At 45.5% G+C, this 20,863-nt stretch overlaps 1 protein-coding gene across 1 annotated transcript in view; it reads right to left on the bottom strand.

The window, feature by feature from the left end:
- arhgef10 (Rho guanine nucleotide exchange factor (GEF) 10) overlaps positions 1–20,863 on the bottom strand; it is a 242,475-nt gene that overhangs the window by 132,681 nt on the left and 88,931 nt on the right. Inside the window, exons 4-9 of the mRNA XM_078399996.1 lie at positions 16,516–16,815; positions 14,903–14,963; positions 14,384–14,463; positions 13,481–13,540; positions 11,647–11,831; positions 8,630–8,743 (exon numbers count right to left, since the gene is read on the bottom strand). Coding sequence (XP_078256122.1) covers positions 8,630–8,743; positions 11,647–11,831; positions 13,481–13,540; positions 14,384–14,463; positions 14,903–14,963; positions 16,516–16,815 — 800 coding nt within the window. The remainder of the gene's footprint in view (positions 1–8,629; positions 8,744–11,646; positions 11,832–13,480; positions 13,541–14,383; positions 14,464–14,902; positions 14,964–16,515; positions 16,816–20,863) is intronic.

Here is a 20,863-nt window from a genome sequence, read left to right as displayed (position 1 = left end):
TCAGGGCATGTAAAGGTGCAGCTTTGATGTAAAAGATTAGATGATAGACTGCAGCCTCACAACACACTCGACCGGTGCTCACTACCCCAAGAACAGACCTTTGTGTCTCCTTGTGTAGAATCCACTCTGTGCGTTCCCACCATATAAATGTGCCACAATGAGGTGTTGTTACACCCACACAGAAAAATACAAAGCTCGTGTGTTTGGTGACTGTCAGACGTCCATTGCAAAGTACATAATTAACAGTTCAAGAGATCATTCATCATCTCTCCCTCCACAAACGTTCAATGTGACTCACATTTATCACAGACTATAATGTATAAAATATTACCATGCAGTTCATAACCATACAGCATGGAAACAGGCCCTTTGGCCCAATTTGCCCGTGCCAACCAACACACCCCATGTACGTTAGTCCCACCTGCCCACGTTTGGCCCATATCCTTGTAAACCTATCCTATCCACGTACCTGTCCAAATGTCTTTTAGAGGTTGTTATAGTACCTGCCTCATCTACCTCCTGTAGCAGCACGTTCCGTTTCCCCATTACCATCGATGTGAAAAGGTTGCCCTGGTTCTCGATTCCCCTACTCTGGGGAAACAACTCTGTGCATTTGCCCTATCTATTCCTCTCATGATCTTACACACCTCTATAAGATCACCCCTCATGCTCCTGCGCTCCACGGAATAAAGTCTTAACCTGTCCATCCTCTCTCTAAAGCTCCATCTAAGTTAACCGCATTTGCATATGTTTGGCCAATATCCCTCTGAACTTTCTACCTGTCCAAATGTCCTATTAAATGGTGTCATTGTACCTGCCTCAACTAATTCTTCTTGCAGCTTGTACCAGACTGCCTAAGTATGGTACATACTTTGAAGCATGAAGCCTTTCTGACTTCCATCAATAAAGGTCGCTTGAAAATATATTTTGTATCAGTTGTAGCTGAGAGAGAAACTCTTTTGCGCTTACTTCATGAAAGTTTCACAGAAAATTGATTGAAATTGGTCACACATCAAAAAGGACAACCGGGTGATGACATCCATCCGATTAGACTCAAGTCTGCCTTTTCCTAGGGTCACTGTTGCAGATGTTAGATCGTCCTTCCTGAGGGTGAACACATGGAAAGCAACTGGCCAGGATGGAGTCCCTGGCCGTGATCTTAAACTGCGTGGACCAACTAGCGCGAGTGTTCATGGACATTTTTAATCTCTTCCTCCTCCATTCTGAGGTACCCACCTGCTTCAAAAAGACCACTATTATCCCAGTGCCATAGTAAAGCAAAATCTCATTCCTTAACGACTACAGTTCAGCAACCTTGACATCCACCATCATGAAGTGCTTTGAGAGGCTGGTTATGGAACACATTAAATCCAGTGTAACAAGTAACTTCGATCCACTACAGTTCACCTACCTGCCACCATAGATCAATCTCCTGATGCCATCTCTCTGGGCCTATACTCATCCCTGGAACACCTGGATAAGTAGGACATCTGCTATTCATAGGCGACAGCTCTGCTTTCAATACCATCATCCCAAACAAGCTCATCTCCAAACTCATGAAACTTGAAGTCAGCACTGATCTCTGCAACTGGATCCTCAACAGACCAACAGACCACAATCAGTGAGGATAGGTGACAAATCACTCTCTAAAATAATCCACAACACTGGTGCCCTGCAAGGATGTGTTCTCAGCCTCCTCCTTATATATACTCCTTATACACCGATCAGCCAAAACATTATGACCGGCGGTGAATAACATTGATTATTTTGTTACAATGGCACCTGTCAAGGGGTGGGATATATTAGGCAGCTAGTGAACAGTCAGTTCTTGAAGTTGATGTGTTGGATGCAGGAGAAATGGGCAGGAGTAACGACCTGAGCGACTTTGACACGGGCCAAATTGTTATGACCAGACGACTGGGTCAGAGCATCTCTGAAACGGCAAGGCTTGTGGGGTGCTCCCGGTCAGCAGTGGTGAGTACCTACTGACAGTGGTCCGAGGAGGGACAAACTACAAACCGGCGACAGGGTGTTGGGCGCCCAAGGCTCATCGATGTGCGAGGGCAACGAAGGCTATCCCGTCTCGTTCGAACTGACGGAAGGTCTACTGTGACACAAGTCACAGAAAATTTTAATGGTTGTCATGGGAGGAATGTGTCACAATACACAGTGCATCGCACCCTGCTGCGTAGGGGGCTGCACACGGAGGACCAACAGCATATTAGGCGGGCGATCATAATGTTTTGGCTCATCAGGTCATAATGTTTTGGCTGATCGGTGTACATTCGACTGTGCAGCCAAATACCAATCCAACTCAATTTCCAGTTTGCAGAAGACACCACCGTAGTGGGCTGGATATAAAACAATGAAGAGATGGAGTCAGGAAGGAGATTTAGAACCTTGAAACCTAGTACCAAAATAACAACCTCTCCCTCAATGTTAGCAAATCAAAGGAGATTGTGTTTGACTTCAAGAAGCGAAGCAGTACACACACGCCATACATTGATGGCGCCGATGGTCAATAGCTTCAAGTTCTTAGGAATAAATATCACCAGCAATTTGTCCTGGACTAGCCACATCGAAGCAATGGCTATCGAAGATGTGCCGTAGAAAGCATTTTATCAGGATGTATCATAGCATGGTTTGGAAACAAGACCACAAAAAATTGCAGAGAGTCGTGAAGGCAGCCCAGAACATCACACAAAACAACCTCCCTTCCATTGACTCCAACTACTCATGTTGCCTCAGCAAGGCCACCAGCATAATCAAGGTCTAGTCCCACTCCAGCCGATCCCTCTTCTCTCTCTCCCAATAGGCAAGAGGTACAGAAGTTTAAAAATGCATACTTCCAGATTCAGGGACAGTTTCTTCCCAGCTATTATCAGGCAACTGAACCATCCTCTCACTAGCTAGAGTGTTGTCCCGACCTCCCGTAGACTTCATTGGAGGCCTTCGAACTATTTCTAATCAGACCTTTTCTTACACTAAACGTTATACTCTTTCTCCTGTATCTGTACACTGTGGATGGCTTGATTGTACTCATGTACAGTCTTCCCGCTGACTGGATAGCACAAAACAGAAAAAGCTTTTCACTGTACCTCGGTATACTTGACAATAATAGACTAAACTAGAAAAGGAAACAAAGCAATTTTCAAACATCGGAGATTAGGTAAAAAGTTGTCTGATCTCACCAGTGTTCACATACCTGTAAGTCAAACACTAATTATAGGATGTCCAAAGAATGTGAACAAGGTCTTGCAGTTTTTCACACTGGAACTCTGACTTAATTAGAAGGAGCAACATGTTTTGTTTACTGCTGTAGATACTTATCTGCAGGTGTGTTAAATTAGTAAAACTGCAATTATGACTGTTCAGACCATGCCCAGCAGGGATTTTAATTTTTTTAAATACTTTGTTCTCATTTTCACTGAGGGGGGCGCAGTGGCACAGCAATAGATGAGTTGCTGCCTTACAGTGCCAGAGACTCGTGTTCGATCCTGCCTATGGGTCCTGTCTCTATGGAGTTTGTACATTCACCCTGTGACCAGGTGTGTTTTCTCCAGATGCTCCAGTTTCCTCCCGCACTCCAAAGATGTACAGGTTTGTAGGTTAATTGGCTTTGATAAAATTGTAAATTGTCCCTAGTCTGTAGGATAATGCTAGTGTATGGTGATCGCTGGTCGGCACGGACTTGGTGGGCTGAAGGACCTGTTTCTGCGCTGTATCTCTAAAGTCTAAAAGGTCACTGCTACCATCAGGAATGGAGGGAGGGACGTACAGAAGCCGGAAGTCCCATACCACCAGGTTCAGGAACAGCTACTTTCTTTCAACCATAAAGTTTTAGAATCAACCCGCACAACCCCAGTTCTACCTTGACAACGGAACACTGCAGATCACCACTTGCACTGTTATGGACTTCAGCTTTTTAAATATAATTAGGTTTTTGCACTAATGTTTTGCTTTTTGCACAGTCTTCTCTCTTTTATGGAAATCTTTGTGTTACATATATATAATTTATATTTCATGTGTTGCCTGTATCGATGTATCGATGCTTGTTGTTGCAAGCATAATAGTCATTGTAAACACAAGAAACTGACGTTCTTGACCAAAACACAAAGTGCTGGAGGAAACCAGCGGATCAGGCAGCATCTGTGGAGGGAATGCCTGGTAATGTTTGTATCGGGACCCCTATTCAGGCTGATTGTTGTAGGGGGCAGAAAGATGGAAAAGAGGTGAGAGTGGGACAAAACCTGGCAAGTGATAGGTGGACACAGTGAGGGGGTTATGTCATTTACTCCCACCCATCTTTAAAAAAACCCTCACCTATATCCACCTGTCACTTGCCAGGCTTTGTCCCGCTCCTACCTCCCTTCCATCTTTCTCCCTTTTATTACCATCAGTCTGAAGGTTCCCACCCAAAACATCATCTGTTCATTTGCTGCCCAACCCACTGCGTTTTTCCAGCACTTTTGTGTTTTGCTCAAGATTTTCATTGTACCTGTAACCTCATATTACTTATGAATATGACAATAAACTCAACAACTTGAAATATTGCTGATAGGAAGAGGCAGAACATTGCAAGTTGGGCGGTACTATGACACAGTGGCTGCCTTTCAGTGCCAGAGCCCCATGTTCGATCCTGACTACGGGTGCTGTCTGTATGGAGTTTGTATGTTCTCTTTGTGACCACGTGGGTTTTCTACGGGTGCTCCAGTTGCCTTCCATACTCCAAAGACATGCATGTTTTTAGGTTAATTGGCTTCTGCAAATTGACTCTAGTGCATAGGATAGAACTTGTGGACGGGTGATTGTTGGTCGGACTCGGTGGGTCAAAGGACCTGTTTCCACGCTGTATCTCTAAACTTCCGTGGCAACAGATGCCATTGAAATGCGAGACCTGTGACAATTGACCAATTCTGTTACATGTTCTCATCAGAAGATAAGCCCCCCTGGTACTGTACTTCGAGCAGTTGGATCTGTGGGGCATTGGAGCCGGTTTCTGGATGGGTGTGAGGAGGTCAAAGAGACTACAGCATGGTAACAGGCCCTTTGGCCCAACTTGCCCATACTGACCAACATGCCCCATCTACACTAAGTCCCACCTGCCTGCGTTTCGCCCACATCCCTCTAAACCTTTCCCATCTATATATCTGTCAAATATCTTTTAAATGGTCTTAGCCCAGGTCAGCAGAGGAATTTTGGAGAGTAGGTAGAGGATGGGATATCGGCACTAAGTTGTGTAGAGTAGTAGTGGTGGGCATGGCATCTTGTAGTGGAGAACCTGGAGAAGACCAGCGAGGAATGCAGCACTTGAAGACATGAACGGAGAGTTCAACAGCAATGCTGGGGGGGGGGGGGGGGGGGTGTAGAGGAATCACATGGTTGTGGAGTTGCAGACAGTGAGATCGGCTGATTTGGATTACCACAAAAATGTGCTCCACTTCAGGGTGTGGCACAGTGGTGCAGCGGTAGAGTTGCTGTGTTACAGTGCTAGAGACCCGGGCTCGAACTTGACTATGGGTACAGTCTGTGCGGAGTTTGTACGTTCTCCCCAAGACCACATGGATTTTCTCCGGGTGCTTCCGTTTCCTCCCACACTCCAAAGACGTGCAGGTTAATTGGCTTCGGTAAAAATTGTAAATTGTCCCTAATGTGTAGGATAGTTCGCTGTTCGGGCGAAGGGCCTGTTCCCGCTCTGTATCTCTAACGTCTAAAGTCACTGGCAATGCTCCCAAAGTAGCCACGCGCAGTGACATTGTCACATGCAGCCCTGAGGCAGAAGTTACATTGGGTAGCAAGGGTGACTCATTACAGGAAACAACTGGTCATGTTTCTCATTTTGCATAGTTTAAACAGGTGTAGAGTCGGTAACACCTGGTTTTCTGCTTCTGAATGGCAGGGAATAAAAAAGGTCCAACATAATCCATTTCAACCCATCCCAAATAAACATCCATTTAGACTTTAGACTTCAGAGATGCAACGCAGAAACAAGCCCTTCAGCCCACCGATTCGACACCGACCAGTGATCACCCCGTACACTGACACTATCCTACACACGAGGGACAATTTACATTTTTCTTACCGAAGCTGATTAACCTACAAACCTGTACGTCTTTGGAGTGTCAGAGGAAACTGGAGCACCCGTAGAAAACCTGCGCAGTCACAGGCAGAACGTACAGAATCCACACAGACAGCCCCTATAGTCAGGGTCGAACCCATGTCTCTGGCGCTGTGAGGCAGCAACTCTAACATTGCGCCACTGTGTCGCCCCCTTCTCCCACTGTCTCCCAAACTCCACACACCCTCAGTCACCTACTTTCCACTCCTTAGAAAACTCATCTCCCATCCTGTCCATCATTTCTCTTTTATCCCCCTCTTTCCCCTTCCCCTATCATTTCCCACCTTCATCCCTCCCTCTGGCTTTACATTTCACTCCTCTTCTTTCCTCATCTGACATCCTTTTGTCTCCTTTTCACCTCTTGCCTTTGTCACTTACTTCACCCATTGCCACTCAAGCCACCCTCACCTGTATCCACATATCACTTGCCAGTCCTGCCTCTATCTTTCTTATCTAGCTTCCTCCCCTCTATTTCCAAGCAGTGTGAAGAAGGGTCTCAAAGCAAAATGTCATCTGTCCATTCCCTCCACAGATGCTGCCTGACCCACTGAGTTCCTCCAGTACTTTGCGTTTTACTCAAAATTCCACCATATGTAGTTTCTTGTGTCTCCATGTTTTAACCTGCTGCATTCAATGCTGATTCGTCGTGTAGGAACGTGGTCAAATGCCTGCACCACTATTATTAGTATTGAGGAAGATTTAAGGAAAATAACAATACATATGCAGCTGATAAAATGATTCAGGACAGAGATAGTTCCTGACACTGATCAATTCTTGACTAGTTGATAACATGACCTACTGCTGTATACAGAAGTTACGTACAGTTTGCTTCCCACACTAAAGGTTAAACGTATGTTAAATGTGCACAGTATTATCATAGTACATAACACAATTGAGGTAACACTTGGCTTGTTGAATCTATGCCATCTTCCAGCAAAGCAATCACATCAGTCACATCATAACATACCCATCAACATTCTTTCCCACATCTCCATCAACTCAAGGGTGGCATAGCGGTGCAGTGGTACTGTTGCTACCTTACCGCACCAGAGACCCGGGTTCGATCCTGACTACGGGTGCTATCCGTATGGATCTGGTACGTTCTCCCCATGACCTGTATGGATTTTCTCCGGGAGCTCTGATTTCCTCCCACATTCCAAAGGCATAAAGGTTTGTAGGTTAATTGGCTTCGGTAAAATTGCCAGTGTGTGTAGGATAGTGCTAGTGTCCAGGGTCGCTGGTCGGTGCATACTTGGTGGGCCGAAGGGCCTGTTTCCATGCTGTAACTCCAAACTAAGTAAACTAAATTAAACTTTTTTGCCACTTACCTAAACTAAAGGGTGACTTACAGCTGGCCAATAAATCTACCAACCTGGAAACCGGAGCACCCGGAGGAAAATGGTCACGGGGAGACCATGCAAACCCCACACAGACAGCACCCGAGGTCAGGATAGAACCCGGGTCTCTGGCACGGTAAGGCAGCAATTCAACAAGTGCACCACTGTGCAACTTGTTTATTCAATTCCCCTCGGAGGAAACAAAAGCAGTTTGTCAGTTTTCCCAATTACATGCTATATTTGCACACTCTCCTTGTGTAATTCATGCACTTGGGCTCCTTTAATCCCTCCCCATCTTTATGATCTCTCCCCGTCCGGGTAATGCGTTTCTTGTTTTATTTTTCTTGTCAAAGTAGCCAATGCCAAATTCTCCCACGTTATATTTCTCCTTGCCAAATCTTTGCCCACTCTCTGAAACTATCTATTTTCCCTTTGTTACCGCCCTATGTCTTCTTCACAACTGAGACAATAATTTAACACTGTTTAATTTATCATTAGAAAGACTGTCAGGTAAAGCCTGACACACATTTTACATTTCAATCTAACTTTTCTGGACTTTATCTTGCACTAAACGTTACTCCCTTTATCCTGTATCTGTGCACTGTGGAAGGCTTGATTGTAATTATGTATAGTCTTTCCGCTGACTGGATAGCATGCAACAAAAAAGCTTCTCACCGTACCTCGGTGCATTTGACAATAAACTCATCTAAACTAAACAGCTGATTTACTTTACTGAGAAAAAAATCATCAGGTTTTGAACTAGACTACCAAGCTTGGAATTTGGTTATGTAATTGTGCACCTGACTGACATCTAGTTACACAAATAAGAGCACAAATATCCTACAGTATGTATCCAAACAATAAAAGGAATTTGTGGAATTCACAGCGGAGTATTGGAGATGTGAAATTCCATCCATTCACATGAACCAACTTCCTACTTACAATGGGCACTGCGACATTGAGCAAACTAAATCCCCAGTCAGAACTGAAGAAAATTTCTCCAAGCAATCAGCTCAGAAAACAAGAAGTCTCCGAAATGTCAGTTTTGGAACAGCCTGATCAAGTTTGGAAAGGTTCCAGTTTTATTCCTGAAAAGGTTTGTCAAATTTTCCACAGAAGTAGCAAGGTTACAAGCAACACTGTCCCAACACTGCACTCTCACAAAAGGAAGTACCTTCCGCTCCTGTTTCTGCTTCAGTTGCTGCAGTTCCACACTTCCAACAGCATTTGCCAATTCCTTCATCTTCTTCTCATAATGCTCTTTTAATCGACTTATGTCCTGGGAAAGCTAGATCAAAGAAACATAACGCGTTCAGCCACATCTATCGTGATAGCAGCGAGGATAAAACTTTTGACTGTTGAACTGGCATAATACTGAACGATGTGAAAATAATCTACCGTGTCTACGTTGACGTGTCTTGTAGGGTCAGTAGCAGCCGATGTGAGGGTGGAGGATAGAGAAGGATAGAGCGAGGTTGCAGATGTGGATTGAAAGATATGGAGAGAGAGAAATGGGGGGAAGGGAATGGAGGGGAGAGAGGGTGTGGATGGAAGAGAGAGAGGGTGGATATCGGTGTTCTGCTGCAAGCAAGAATTTAATTGTCCCGTTTTGGAAAATATGACAATAAAACACTTGACGAGACTTCAAAGAGAGGGGGCGGAGGAAAGAAAAAGAGAGGATGGAAGAGAAAGAGGTGAAGCTGAGAGAGGGAAGGCAGAGGAAGAGAGTGAAGTGGAGGCAGGGAGAGGTAGACGGAAGGAGAGAGAGTGCGATGGAGGGAGAAAGGGGGAGAGGGAGACTCAAGAATGTTTCATGGACATATGCCCGGAAAAGGAACAATGAAATTCTTACTTGCAGCAGCACATGGGGAGTGAGGGGGCGGGAGGGAGGAGAAGGAGAGGGAGGAAGGAGGAGAGGGGCATAGGGAGGGACGGAGACTGGGAAGGAGGGAGAGAGGGAGGGGGGAGGGAGAGAAAGGGGGAGAGGAAGGGAGTGGGAGAGGGAGGGAGGGGGAGAGGAAAAGGGGAAGAGGGAGGAGAGGGTGGGAGATGGAGGGAGGGAGGGGGGATTTCAGATGAGATGTTAATTCATGTTCAATCTTCCTATTTGAGCGGAATCTGAACGATTTAATAATGCTCTTCTGAGAAGGACAGGGAGTTAATCTTGGTGGCTGGTCAATATTCAGACTTTATGTGAGATGGCGGACAAATAATCTGGTTATTATCACCATCACTGACTATGTCAAAATTGGCTACTGTGTTTGCCACATGCCATCAAATCAATTTACAGTCATGATTAAACTGGGCAGCAAGACCCAGTAATATCACAAAGCACAATGTTGTGGAGACAGTCTGGGATAATAACTTACAGTTTTATAACTTTGAATCTAAAAATATTACAATGCATACATAATCACCATATAAGGACATTTACTAAGTCAGGATTTGGCTGGGAAATGCTGCCAAACTTAAGCGATCACTCCCACCAGTCCATTGGGCAGTCATTTGGATGTTTTTTTAACTATCATTTTTTAGCTACGAATCCAGCTGATTAAAGTGGAGAAGTTCAGCCGCACCCAGTTGGTGGTCACTGACAACGGGTACAGTCCGACTCCCGAGTAATGGACTCATTGGCCGTAATGCAAAGCCTCAATGTTGTTGCTGTACTTAAATTTAAAAAATAAACTGCTGGAGAAACAGTGTATCAGGCAGCATCTATGACATAGAACAGTGCAGCACAAGAACGGGCAACACGGTGGTGCAGCGCTAGAGTTGCTGCCTTACAGAGCCAGAGATCTGGGTTCAATCCAGTGCTGTCTGTACGGAGTTTGTACGTTTTCCCTGTGGTCGAATGGGTTTTCTCCGGGTGTTCTGGTTTCATCCCACATTCCAAAGACGTGCGGGTTTGTAAGTTAATTTGGTTTCTGTAAATTACCCCTAGAGAAGTAGAATAGAACTAGTATACGGGGTGAACGTTGGTCAGCGCGGACTCTGTCAGCCGAAGGGCCTGTTTCCATGCTGTATCTCTAAATCTAAAACTAAAGACAGGCCCTTCGGCCCACAATGTCTGTGCCAAACATGATGCTAAGACCATCTCTTATCTACCGGCATTCAATCCATATCCCTCCATTTCCATATGACCATCTAAAAGTCTCTGAGATGCCAATACCGTGGCTGCCTCCTCCTCCATCCATGGCAGCGTGTTCCAGGCACTCACCACCCTGTGTAAAATAACTTGCCCTGCACATCTCCTTTAACCTTAAAACCTGTGAAGGGAAAGTACAGATGATGTTTCGGGTCGAGACCCTTCTTCAGACTCAAGAACGTCATCTGTCCATTTCCCTCACAGATGCTGCCTGACCCGTTGAGTTCCTCCACACTTTGTTTTATTGCTCAAGGTTCCCGCTTCAGCAGTATCTTGAGTCTCCAGCAGAGACCATCAGTGACCACCAGGGAGACAGAAGAGACTGCAAATAATGGAATCTTGAGCAAGACACAAAAAGCTGGAGGAACTCAGCAGGTCAGGCAGCATCTGTGGATGGAACGGAAAGGCGAGGTTTCAGGTCGGGACTGACTCACTCGTTTCAGGTCTGAAGAAAGGTCCCGTCCCGACTCCGTATACTGTCTCAGTGTACTACTACTATACATTTGTACTGTATCTGAGATGCTTATCTAAAGATGTATCAAAGTGCTTATGTATAGTGATGCTTGTACTGAACTGTATACAAAAATGAATTTCATATACCTCAGTACATGTGACAAACAAACTACCATTACCATTTCTATTAAAGTACAAGTACCATTCTCAACAGCTTCCTTCTTTAAAAAGTTGTTATGTTCTTCAATAAGAATCTTGAGAGACTACAGATGTGGAATCTTGAGTAAAAATACAAATGCTGCAGGAACTCAGCAGTCCAGGCAGCATCTGAGGAGGGTAATGGATAGACAGCACTCCCAAGTCAGGACTCTTCTTCAGACTGAATAGGGTCAGGGCCCTTTATCAGATCAGAGTGAAGAAGGATCCCGACCTGGAATGTCATGTGTCCATTTCCCTCCACAGATGCTGCCTGACCCACTGAGTTCCACAGGCACTTTCCTTTTTACTCAATGTTCTTCAGGGCTCTTTTCCCTTTAAGGATTCAAATCTTAAAGGCAAAGAGAGAAATAAACAATAGAGTAAATAGCACGTACATGGATCTTACTCTTGTGCGATTTGCCTTGGAGAAACGAATTGGGAATTCCATTTTCCGTTTTGGACTCGCCATCACTCTGCTCTTCGTAGCTCTCAAACTCACTGGAGCTCCAACCATAATCCAGAGAACTTGTTGCTGCCTCGTCTCCATGTTCCACGTCATCATAGATCAGCTCTTCCGGATCTGAATAACAAGTGCAGGCATTCCAAACCGTGCTCATGATTGTCCAACAAGGGTGGGTGAGGGTGAGGCAGGGAGAGTGTGGGAGGGAGAGAGAAGGTGGGCAGGGGAGGGTGGGTGAGAGCAAGGTAGAGAGCAGGTGGGCGAGGGAGAGAGAGAAGGTGGATGGGGAGGAAGGGTGGGCGGGAGTAAGGGAGAGAGAAGGTGGGCAAGGGAGAGAGAGGATGGGCGGGAGGAAGGGAGAGAGAGGGTGGGCAAGGGAGAGAGAGGGTGGGCTGTGGGCGAGGGAGAAAGAGGATGGGTGATGGAAAGGTGGGCGAGGGAGAGAAAGAGTGGGCGAGGGGGAGAAAAGGTGGGCAGTGGTAAGGGAGAGAGAAGGTGGGTGAGGGAGAGAGGGTAAGGGAGAGAGAAGGTTGGTGAGGGAGAGAGGGTGCGGGCGAGTGAGAGAAAGTGAAGGCAAGAGAGAGAGGGTGGAGAGAGAGGATGAGTTTGAAGGTGAAGGAGACAGAGGGCAAAGGAGAGAGAAAGTGAGAGTGGGAGAGAGAATGTGAGTGAGAGAGGATGAGGTAGCAAGAGGTTGGGCGAGGGAGAGAGAGACCAGGCAGGGGAGTCTATTAAATTGAAACATATTTTGACAAAAATGGAAGACACATGTTTATTGGCCGAATATTCCCGAAGAATAAACTTCTGTACATATAGTGGATGTGCGTATTTCTGCTTCAGGCAAAACTATTTATAACTACACTGCATGTTCTGAAGTTTAGATTCAATAATCTAAATTTTAGATTAGTCATCTTGTAAGCAGTTGCATTAAATGTTATGGTTGTACCAATCGTTGGTGAGACTGGCAGTGGCAGAGGGGCAGCTGAGAGTGGTGGGTGTGTGGAGCGAGCTGCCAAACGAAGTGGTAGAGGTTCAGAGGGATATGGGCAGAACTTAATAGGCCGAATGGGCTTAGCTTGGCACCTTGCTTACTATGAAGTTGGGTAAAAGGCCTGTTTCCGTGCTGCATGATCTGGATTTTAGAGAGATGGCACAGCAGCGCATCTGGTAGAGCTGCTGTCTCACAGCACCAAAGACCTGGGTTCCACATTGACCCTGGCATGCGGAGATTGCATGTTCTCACTGTGACCGTGTGATTTTCTCCGGGTGCTCCTGTTTCCTTCCACATCCCAAACATGTGCGGAGTTTGATAGAGAAGAAGGGTCTCGACCCGAACGTCACCCATTCCTTCTCTCCAGAGATGCTGCCTGTCCCGCTGAGGTATTCCAGCATTTTGTGTCTATCTTCGGTTTAAACCAGCATCTGCAGTTCATTCCTGCACGTGCGGAGTTTGTTTGGTTAATTGGCATTTGTAAATTGCCCCGCTAGTGAATGCAAAAATGGGATAACGTATAACTGGTGTGAACGGGTGATCGATGGTTGGAGTGGACCTGGTGGGCTGAAGGACCTGTTTGCACGTTATATCTTTCAGTCAATTGATAATGCAATGAATGCTTTTTTTTCCCCATCTCAGAGTACAGCAGTAAAAACAACACATCCTTTTACTTGATTTATGTGATGGTATATATTGCGGCCAGGAGGAGGTTAATTGTAGGTCACTGTGAACTGCCCATGCAGAAGACAATCAAAGCACATTAGTCAGCACTTGCCTGTTGCTGATGCATCTGAATTCTCTCTTGGCACATCATCGTAAATTACTTCATCCTGACCTGAGAGGCAAAACATAATCAGGTAGCGCTTGTACCGTTCGTTATACTATCTTGATTAAACTAGTTCTGCATTATCACCGTCCATAATGAAACTGCCTGTTGCTAATCCATTATGTTGCAAGTCTTTTCACTGAACATTGTTCCAGCATAGAACAGGACCAGGCCATGGGGCTTGGGTCTAGTCTAGAACCAAAGAGCAACATTTTGAACATTTTGTACCTATAGAAAGGAGATGGGGAGGAATTTCTTTAGCCAGAGGATGGTGAATCTGTGGAATTCATTACCACAGACAGCTGTGGAGGCCATCATTTTTAAAACGGAGGTTGACAGATTCTTGATTAGTAAGGGTGTCGAGGATTATAGGGAGAAGGCAGGACAATGGGGTTGAGGGAGAAAGATAGATCAGCCATGATTGAATGGTGTAGATTCAATGGGCCGAATGGCCTAATTCTGCTCCTATAACTTAAAGTCATGAACATAGAACAGTACGGTATAGGAACAGGCCCTTCAGCCCAAAATATCTGTATCGAACATGATGCCAAGTTAAACTAATGTCCATCAGCCTGCACACGATCCATATACCTCTATTCCCTGCATATCCAGATACCTATCTAAAAGTTTCTTAAATGGCACTATCGTATCTGCCTCCACCACCACCCCTGGCAGCATGTTCCAAGTGCCTGTCATTCTGTGCAAAAAATTTGCCCCACACATCTTTAAACTTTACCCCTCTTGGAGCGAATCCTTAACTCAGTTATAGCAGACAATCGGCAATACAGACACCATCTCCCCCACTAGGGTGCGTTATAACGAGGGTTTACTGTATATATAACTGGAACCTACCCTCCAACCATGCCGTGTTCACCGGATCTGATGCCCATTTGGTAATGGCGTTTCCAGTTTCAAAAGCCAGGTAATCTTCACTATAATGACACAAAATAGAAGGCACTAAAAATTGCAATGCCATTAAATGAAGATATTTGGACAAGACTGTGTAAGTGGCAAACTCAAACTATTAATATTATGAGGGAATAAATGAAAGAATGTAAGAAATCACTAAATAAATCTGTGGAATACAGCAGGCTAAAATGCTCCAACTTAAGTTTTTGCATGACAAAGCAATGTTTCCGTTCTCTTGCCTGAATAGCCGTGAATAAAGCGAGTCCATGTTTAATTAGCAGTCAGAGTTTCCCACTTAAATGGCCTTGTAGATATAAATTTGCAGAGTACCACAAAAAAACACATACACCCTTGAAGCAACAGCCAGAAAATAACTGAAACTAATAACATCCTCCCCCCCCACCCGCAAAAATTCAACAGTGATAAATTCCCCAGATGTGAATGTAAAATGGACGAACATACTCAGCCTGTTGAGTGCTTGACGGAGTAGGACTGCCTTGAAATTCTTCACTTTGAAATACACCTGTGAACATACAGGAAATAATAAAAGCAATGAAAACATGGGGTAGTCACACAGTGCACAAACAGGCTCTTCTGCCCATCATGTCCATGCTGACCATTGGAGGAACAGCACATAATATTTTGCTTGGGCAGCGGTATGAATATTGATTTCTCTAACTTCAAGTAACCCTTGCATCCCCTCTTTCTCTGGATCTTTGGGGTCACTCCCCCACCCTAGTCGTCGTACCGGTTTCACTGTCCTCCTGCTGAGTTTCACAGTATCACTTGTTATCACCTTCCCCACAGCCATTGTGGGCTCCAACATTTATTGATCATTGTTGCTGGCTTTGATTTCTATTTTTGCATATCTTTCATTCATTTATTCTATGTACATTGTCATATCTCTCAGCTCCCTCTCCCCTGATTCTCAGTCTGAAGAAGGGCCTCGAACGAAAACATCACCGATTCCTTTTCTCCAGAGACCCGCATCTGACCTGCTGAGTTACTCCAGCTTTTTGTGTCTATTGGCTGACCATCAAATATCTGTGTGCATTAATCCAATTTACTCGAACTTGCCTTGTAATCTTCTATGACTTGGTCATTCAAGTGTTCTTCTCATTAATCAAGAACCTGTAATCCTAGGCTGCCAAATTTACTAGGCTCTCTCTCACTTAGCAGAGTAGGCTTCCTGATTTCACCACGTACGATCTGAAAATATTCACTCAGCATCATAAGATCATAAGAAATAGGAGCAGAATTAGGCCATTCGGCCCTTATAGTCTACTCCGTCATTCAATCATGGCTGATCTATATCTTTCCCTCTCAACCCCCATTCTCCTGTCTTCTCCCTGTAACCTTTGACACCCTTTCTAATTAGGAATCAATCTCCACTTTTAAAATATCCAAAGACTTGGCCTCCACAGCCGTCTGCAACATTGAATTCCACAGATTCACCACCCTGCATCACACAAAAAGAATACCACGAATTTAGAAGGATGAGGGGGGACCTCATTGAAACTTACCAAATAGTGAAAGGCCTGGATAGAGTGGATGCAGAGAGGATGTTTCCACTAGTGGGAGAATCTAGGACCAGAGGCCATAACCTCAGAATAAAAGGACGTAACTTTAGAAAGGAGATGAGGAGGAATTTCTTTAGTCAGAGGTGAATCTGTGGAATTCCTTGCCAGAGATGGCTGTGGAGGCCAAGACAATGGATATTTTTAAGGCAGAGATTGACAGATTCTTGATTAGTACGAGTGTCAGGGGTTATGGGAGAAGGCAGAATGGTTTGAGAAGGAAAGACAGCCCCTTTGGTCTTACCCTCGGAATCTTGCTGAATTTCCAGCCTTGGAAGCTGCTTTCTGACGCTCCCAGCTCGCCGTTCATTCATACACAGCCAAGTATCACTCTGAGAAAGCATCATGGGTTGGCCAGTACAAACTGGACAAAATCAGCATACTCAATTAATCCTTCCCCTTTGTAAAACGTCTGACGTTCGGACGTACAGGAAAATAGTACAACACAGTTAACAAACCTTACTGTAAATTTCTGTTTTTACAAGGTGGATGCCTCACCTTCCTCATCCACCGAAATATTCCTTATTAAAGTGACGGGCGCCGTATATGTCGGGACCAGCATTGGTACATTGGATGGCACAGCATACCCGCAGGGAACGGGTACACAATATCCCGGCGACTGCATATGGTCCGTTGTCTTGTCCTCCTGGCAGCCATGTTCTGGTCCTGAGAGCTCCACTTGCTCAGCCCCCTGCAATGGCCTGATATCTACAACTGAATATGGGTTCACTTTTGTGAACGGCACCTCGGCTGCAGTCTGCTTTGGAGAGCTCTGCAGTCCAGCAACTGCATCCTTTCCTGCAAAAGACGATTAGATTCCAATCAATGCACTGAAATGAGTTGTGAACTCCACTTAATGACTGCCCGCCATTTTATTTTAGCTTACAGATACAGTATGGACCATCGGCCCACTGTGTCCACTTTGACCATCTATCAGCTGTTCACACTGGTGACAATAGACAATAGGTGCAGGAGTAGGCCATTCGGCCCTTCGAGCCAGCACCACCATTCAATGTGATCATGGCTGATCATTCTCAATCAGTGCCCCGTTCCTGCCTTCTCCCCATACCCCCTGACTCCGTTATCCTTAAGAGTGCTGTGTTATCCCACTTTCTCCTCCACTCCCTTCGCAACTTTACAGAGGTTAATCATCTTCTTAATAATTAATTAATTAATTGGTTGATTATTAATTGATTATTTTACCAACCAACACGCCTTCGTGGCACCCGGAGGAAACCCACGTGGTCACAGGGAGAACATGCAAACACCACGCAGATAGCACCTGAGATCAGGATTTTCCAATGTTCTATAGATTCCGGGTCAGTTCCTGTGGATTGGAGGGTAGCTAATGTTATCCCACTTTTCAAGAAAGGAGGGAGAGAGAAAACGGGAAATTATAGACCAGTTAGTCTGACATCAGTGGTGGGGAAGATGCTGGAGTCAATTATAAAAGACGAAATTGCGGAGCATTTGGATCGCAGTAACAGGATCGTTCCGAGTCAGCATGGATTTACGAAGGGGAAATCATGTTTGACTAATCTACTGGAATTTTTTGAGGATGTAACTAGGAAAATTGACAGGGGAGAGCCGGTGGATGTGGTGTACCTCGACTTTCAGAAAGCCTTCGACAAGGTCCCACATAGGAGATTGGTGGGCAAAATTAGAGCACATGGTATTGGAGGTAGGGTACTGACATGGATAGAAAGTTGGTTGACAGACAGAAAGCAAAGAGTGGGGATAAATGGTCCCTTTCAGAATGGCAGGCAGTGACTAGTGGGGTACCGCAAGGCTCGGTGTTGGGACCGCAGCTATTTACAATATACATCAATGACTTGGATGAAGGGATTAAAAGTACCATTAGCAAATTTGCCGATGATACAAAGTTAGGTGGCAGTGTGAACTGTGAGGAAGATGCTATGAGGTTGCAGGGTGACTTGGACAGGTTGTGTGAGTGGGCGGATGCATGGCAGATGCAGTTTAATGTGGATAAGTGTGAGGTTATCCACTTTGGTGGCAAGAATAGGAAGGCAGATTATTATTTGAATGGTGTCAAGTTAGGAAAAGGGGACGTACAACGTGATCTGGGTGTCTTAGTGTATCAGTCACTGAAAGGAAGCATGCAGGTACAGCAGGCAGTGAAGAAAGCCAATGGAATGTTGGCATTCATAACAAGAAGAGTTGAGTATAGGAGCAAAGAGGTCCTTCTGCAGTTGTACAGGGCCCTAGTGAGACCGCACCTGGAGTACTGTGTGCAGTTTTGGTCTCCAAATTTGAGGAAGGATATTCTTGCTATTGAGGGCGTGCAGCGTAGGTTTACTAGGTTAATTCCCGGAATGGCGGGACTGTCATATGTTGAAAGACTGGAGCGACTAGGTTTGTATACACTGGAATTTAGAAGGATGAGAGGGGATCTTATCGAAACGTATAAGATTATTAAGGGGTTGGACATGTTAGAGGCAGGAAACATGTTCCCAATGTTGGGGGAGTCCAGAACCAGGGGCCACAGTTTAAGAATAAGGGGTAGGCCATTTAGAACAGAGAGGAGGAAAAACATTTTTAGTCAGAGAGTTGTGAATCTGTGGAATTCTCTGCCTCAGAGGGCAATGGAGGCCAATTCTCTGAATACATTCAAGAGAGAGCTAGATAGAGCTCTTAAGGATAGCGGAGTCAGGGGGTATGCGGAGAAAGCAGGAACGGGGTACTGATTGAGAATGATCAGCCATGATCACATTGAATGGCCGTGCTGGCTCGAAGGGCCGAATGGCCGAATGGCCTACTCCTGCACCAATTGTCTATTGTCTATTGTCTATTGAATCCGGTCTCTGGTGCCATGAGCTCTACCTGCTGCTCCACCGTGCCGCTGGCTGTTTTCCTGCCAACTCTTCTAATTACAAGAAAAAGTTAAACATCCACAACCAACTTGCATGTATCAGGTCTTGAAGTCCCTCTATGAATCAATCAGAATTCAGGAAGGATCAAGGTGCCTAAGGAGGGGAGCACTGCATGACAGGGGCAAAAACTGCTCATTCCTAAAGGTGCACCACACCCCTCCCTCCCTCCCTTCCTCCTGAAAGCAGGTGTGCACTGGCAATTCCTTCCACGGCCACTCCAACACAGCTGAGAAGGAATGTCTGTGGGTAGGATAGGGGACTGTTCAGTCGGTGGGGTGGGGTAGAGGAGGAGTGTCCACAAACACAGGCCCTTCAACCCACCCACTGAACTTAATGGTTAATGGTTCAATGGTTCTTTATCATCACATGTACAGTGAAATTCCTTTTTTTTGCATACATTAGGTGCAGGAGTAGTCCATTCGGCCCTTCGAGCCAGCACCGCCATTCAATATGATCATGCTGATCACCCAAAATCAGTACCTTGTTCCTGCTTTCTCCCTTTATCCCTTGATTCCGTTAGCCCTAAGAGCTATATCTAACTTTCTCTTGAATACATTGTTCTCTCTTGAATATAGTTCAGTAAGTTATCACTATACATAAGTAAAATCCCAGATTGGTGCAGAGTGTATAGAAACAGCCCACTGAAACCATTTGCAAGGGTCGCCAGGTTTTGGCGCCGTTTGTGGAGTGCCCTGTTCAGTGGTGGGGTTACCGAGTGTCCTATCCAGGGATCGGGTAGGAGGGAGTCCTGTCGCTGTATTTGCTGTGTCCCAATTGTACTTATTGGTTACTCTGTGAGCTTCATGCCAACGAGGAATTTCATTGTACCCTGGTGCATATGACAGTAAACTCGTATGAATCTGAATGGAAGACACAGGTGTTTTCATGTGGACCAGGATAAAATACTGAGCAGGGCAGCTGATCATGACAATATAGAATATATATATATCGAGGCGGCACGGTGGTGCTGCGTTACAGCGCCAGGGACCCGGGTTCAATCCTGACTACGGGTGCTGTCTGTACAGAGATTGTACATTCTCCCCATGATCTGCGTGGTTTTTCTCCAAGATCTTCGGTTTCAGGTTTGTAAGTTAATTGGCTTGGTATAAATGTAAATTGTCCCTAGTGTGTGTAGAATAGTGTTAATGTGTAGGGATCGCTGGTCGGCACGGACTCAGTGGGCCGAGGGGCCTGATGCCGCGCTGTATAGTTAAATATACGAGGGAGGTTGGGTGGTCAGCTCAAATTGGGGCACATTCAGTACCACCAAAAATTCCCAAAGAGCATTTGGATGGGATGCATGGGTGTGGTTGGCCTGGAAACACATTATACACATCTAGCTTTAGACTCCATGCTTTTAAGGGGCAATTTTTATTTACACAGACGGTGGTGGGTATATGGAACGTGCTGCCCGAGCAGGTAGTTGAGGCAGGTACTATAGCAACATTTAAAAGACATTTGGACAGGTACATAGATACAAAAGGTTTAGAGGGATATGGGCCAAGCGTGGACAAGTGGGACTGGTGTAAATGGGGCATCCTGGTCGGCATGGCCAAGTTGGGCCGAAGGGCCTGTTTCCGGGCTGTATGGTTCTAAATAGCAGGCAACACCTTCACTCTTGCGCTGGGCTGGCATTTAATTGTGTCGCCTACAAGACTGCTCACTGCAATTCCAATAGCTGGGAATGTCTGTCAGGTCTAGGGCAGCACAGCGGTGCAATGATAGAGTTGCTGCCTTATATGGCCAGAGACCTGGGTTCGATCCTGACTGGCTTTGGCAAATAAAATTGCAAATTGTCCCTAGTGTGCAGGATAGTGTTAGTGTACGAGGGTGATCGCTGGTCTGCGTGGCCTCGGTGGGGCAAAAGATCGGTTTAGACGCTATATTTCTAACGTCTAAAAGTTTAAAGATCTCATCTGCTCTGCACCTGTCTCTGGTTCCCTTCCTGCTCTCAT

The sequence above is a fragment of the Rhinoraja longicauda genome, chromosome 5 (genome assembly GCF_053455715.1).
Source record: "Rhinoraja longicauda isolate Sanriku21f chromosome 5, sRhiLon1.1, whole genome shotgun sequence".
Classification (NCBI taxonomy): Eukaryota; Metazoa; Chordata; class Chondrichthyes; order Rajiformes; family Arhynchobatidae; genus Rhinoraja; species Rhinoraja longicauda.
This window is presented reverse-complemented; position numbering and strand designations above follow the sequence as displayed.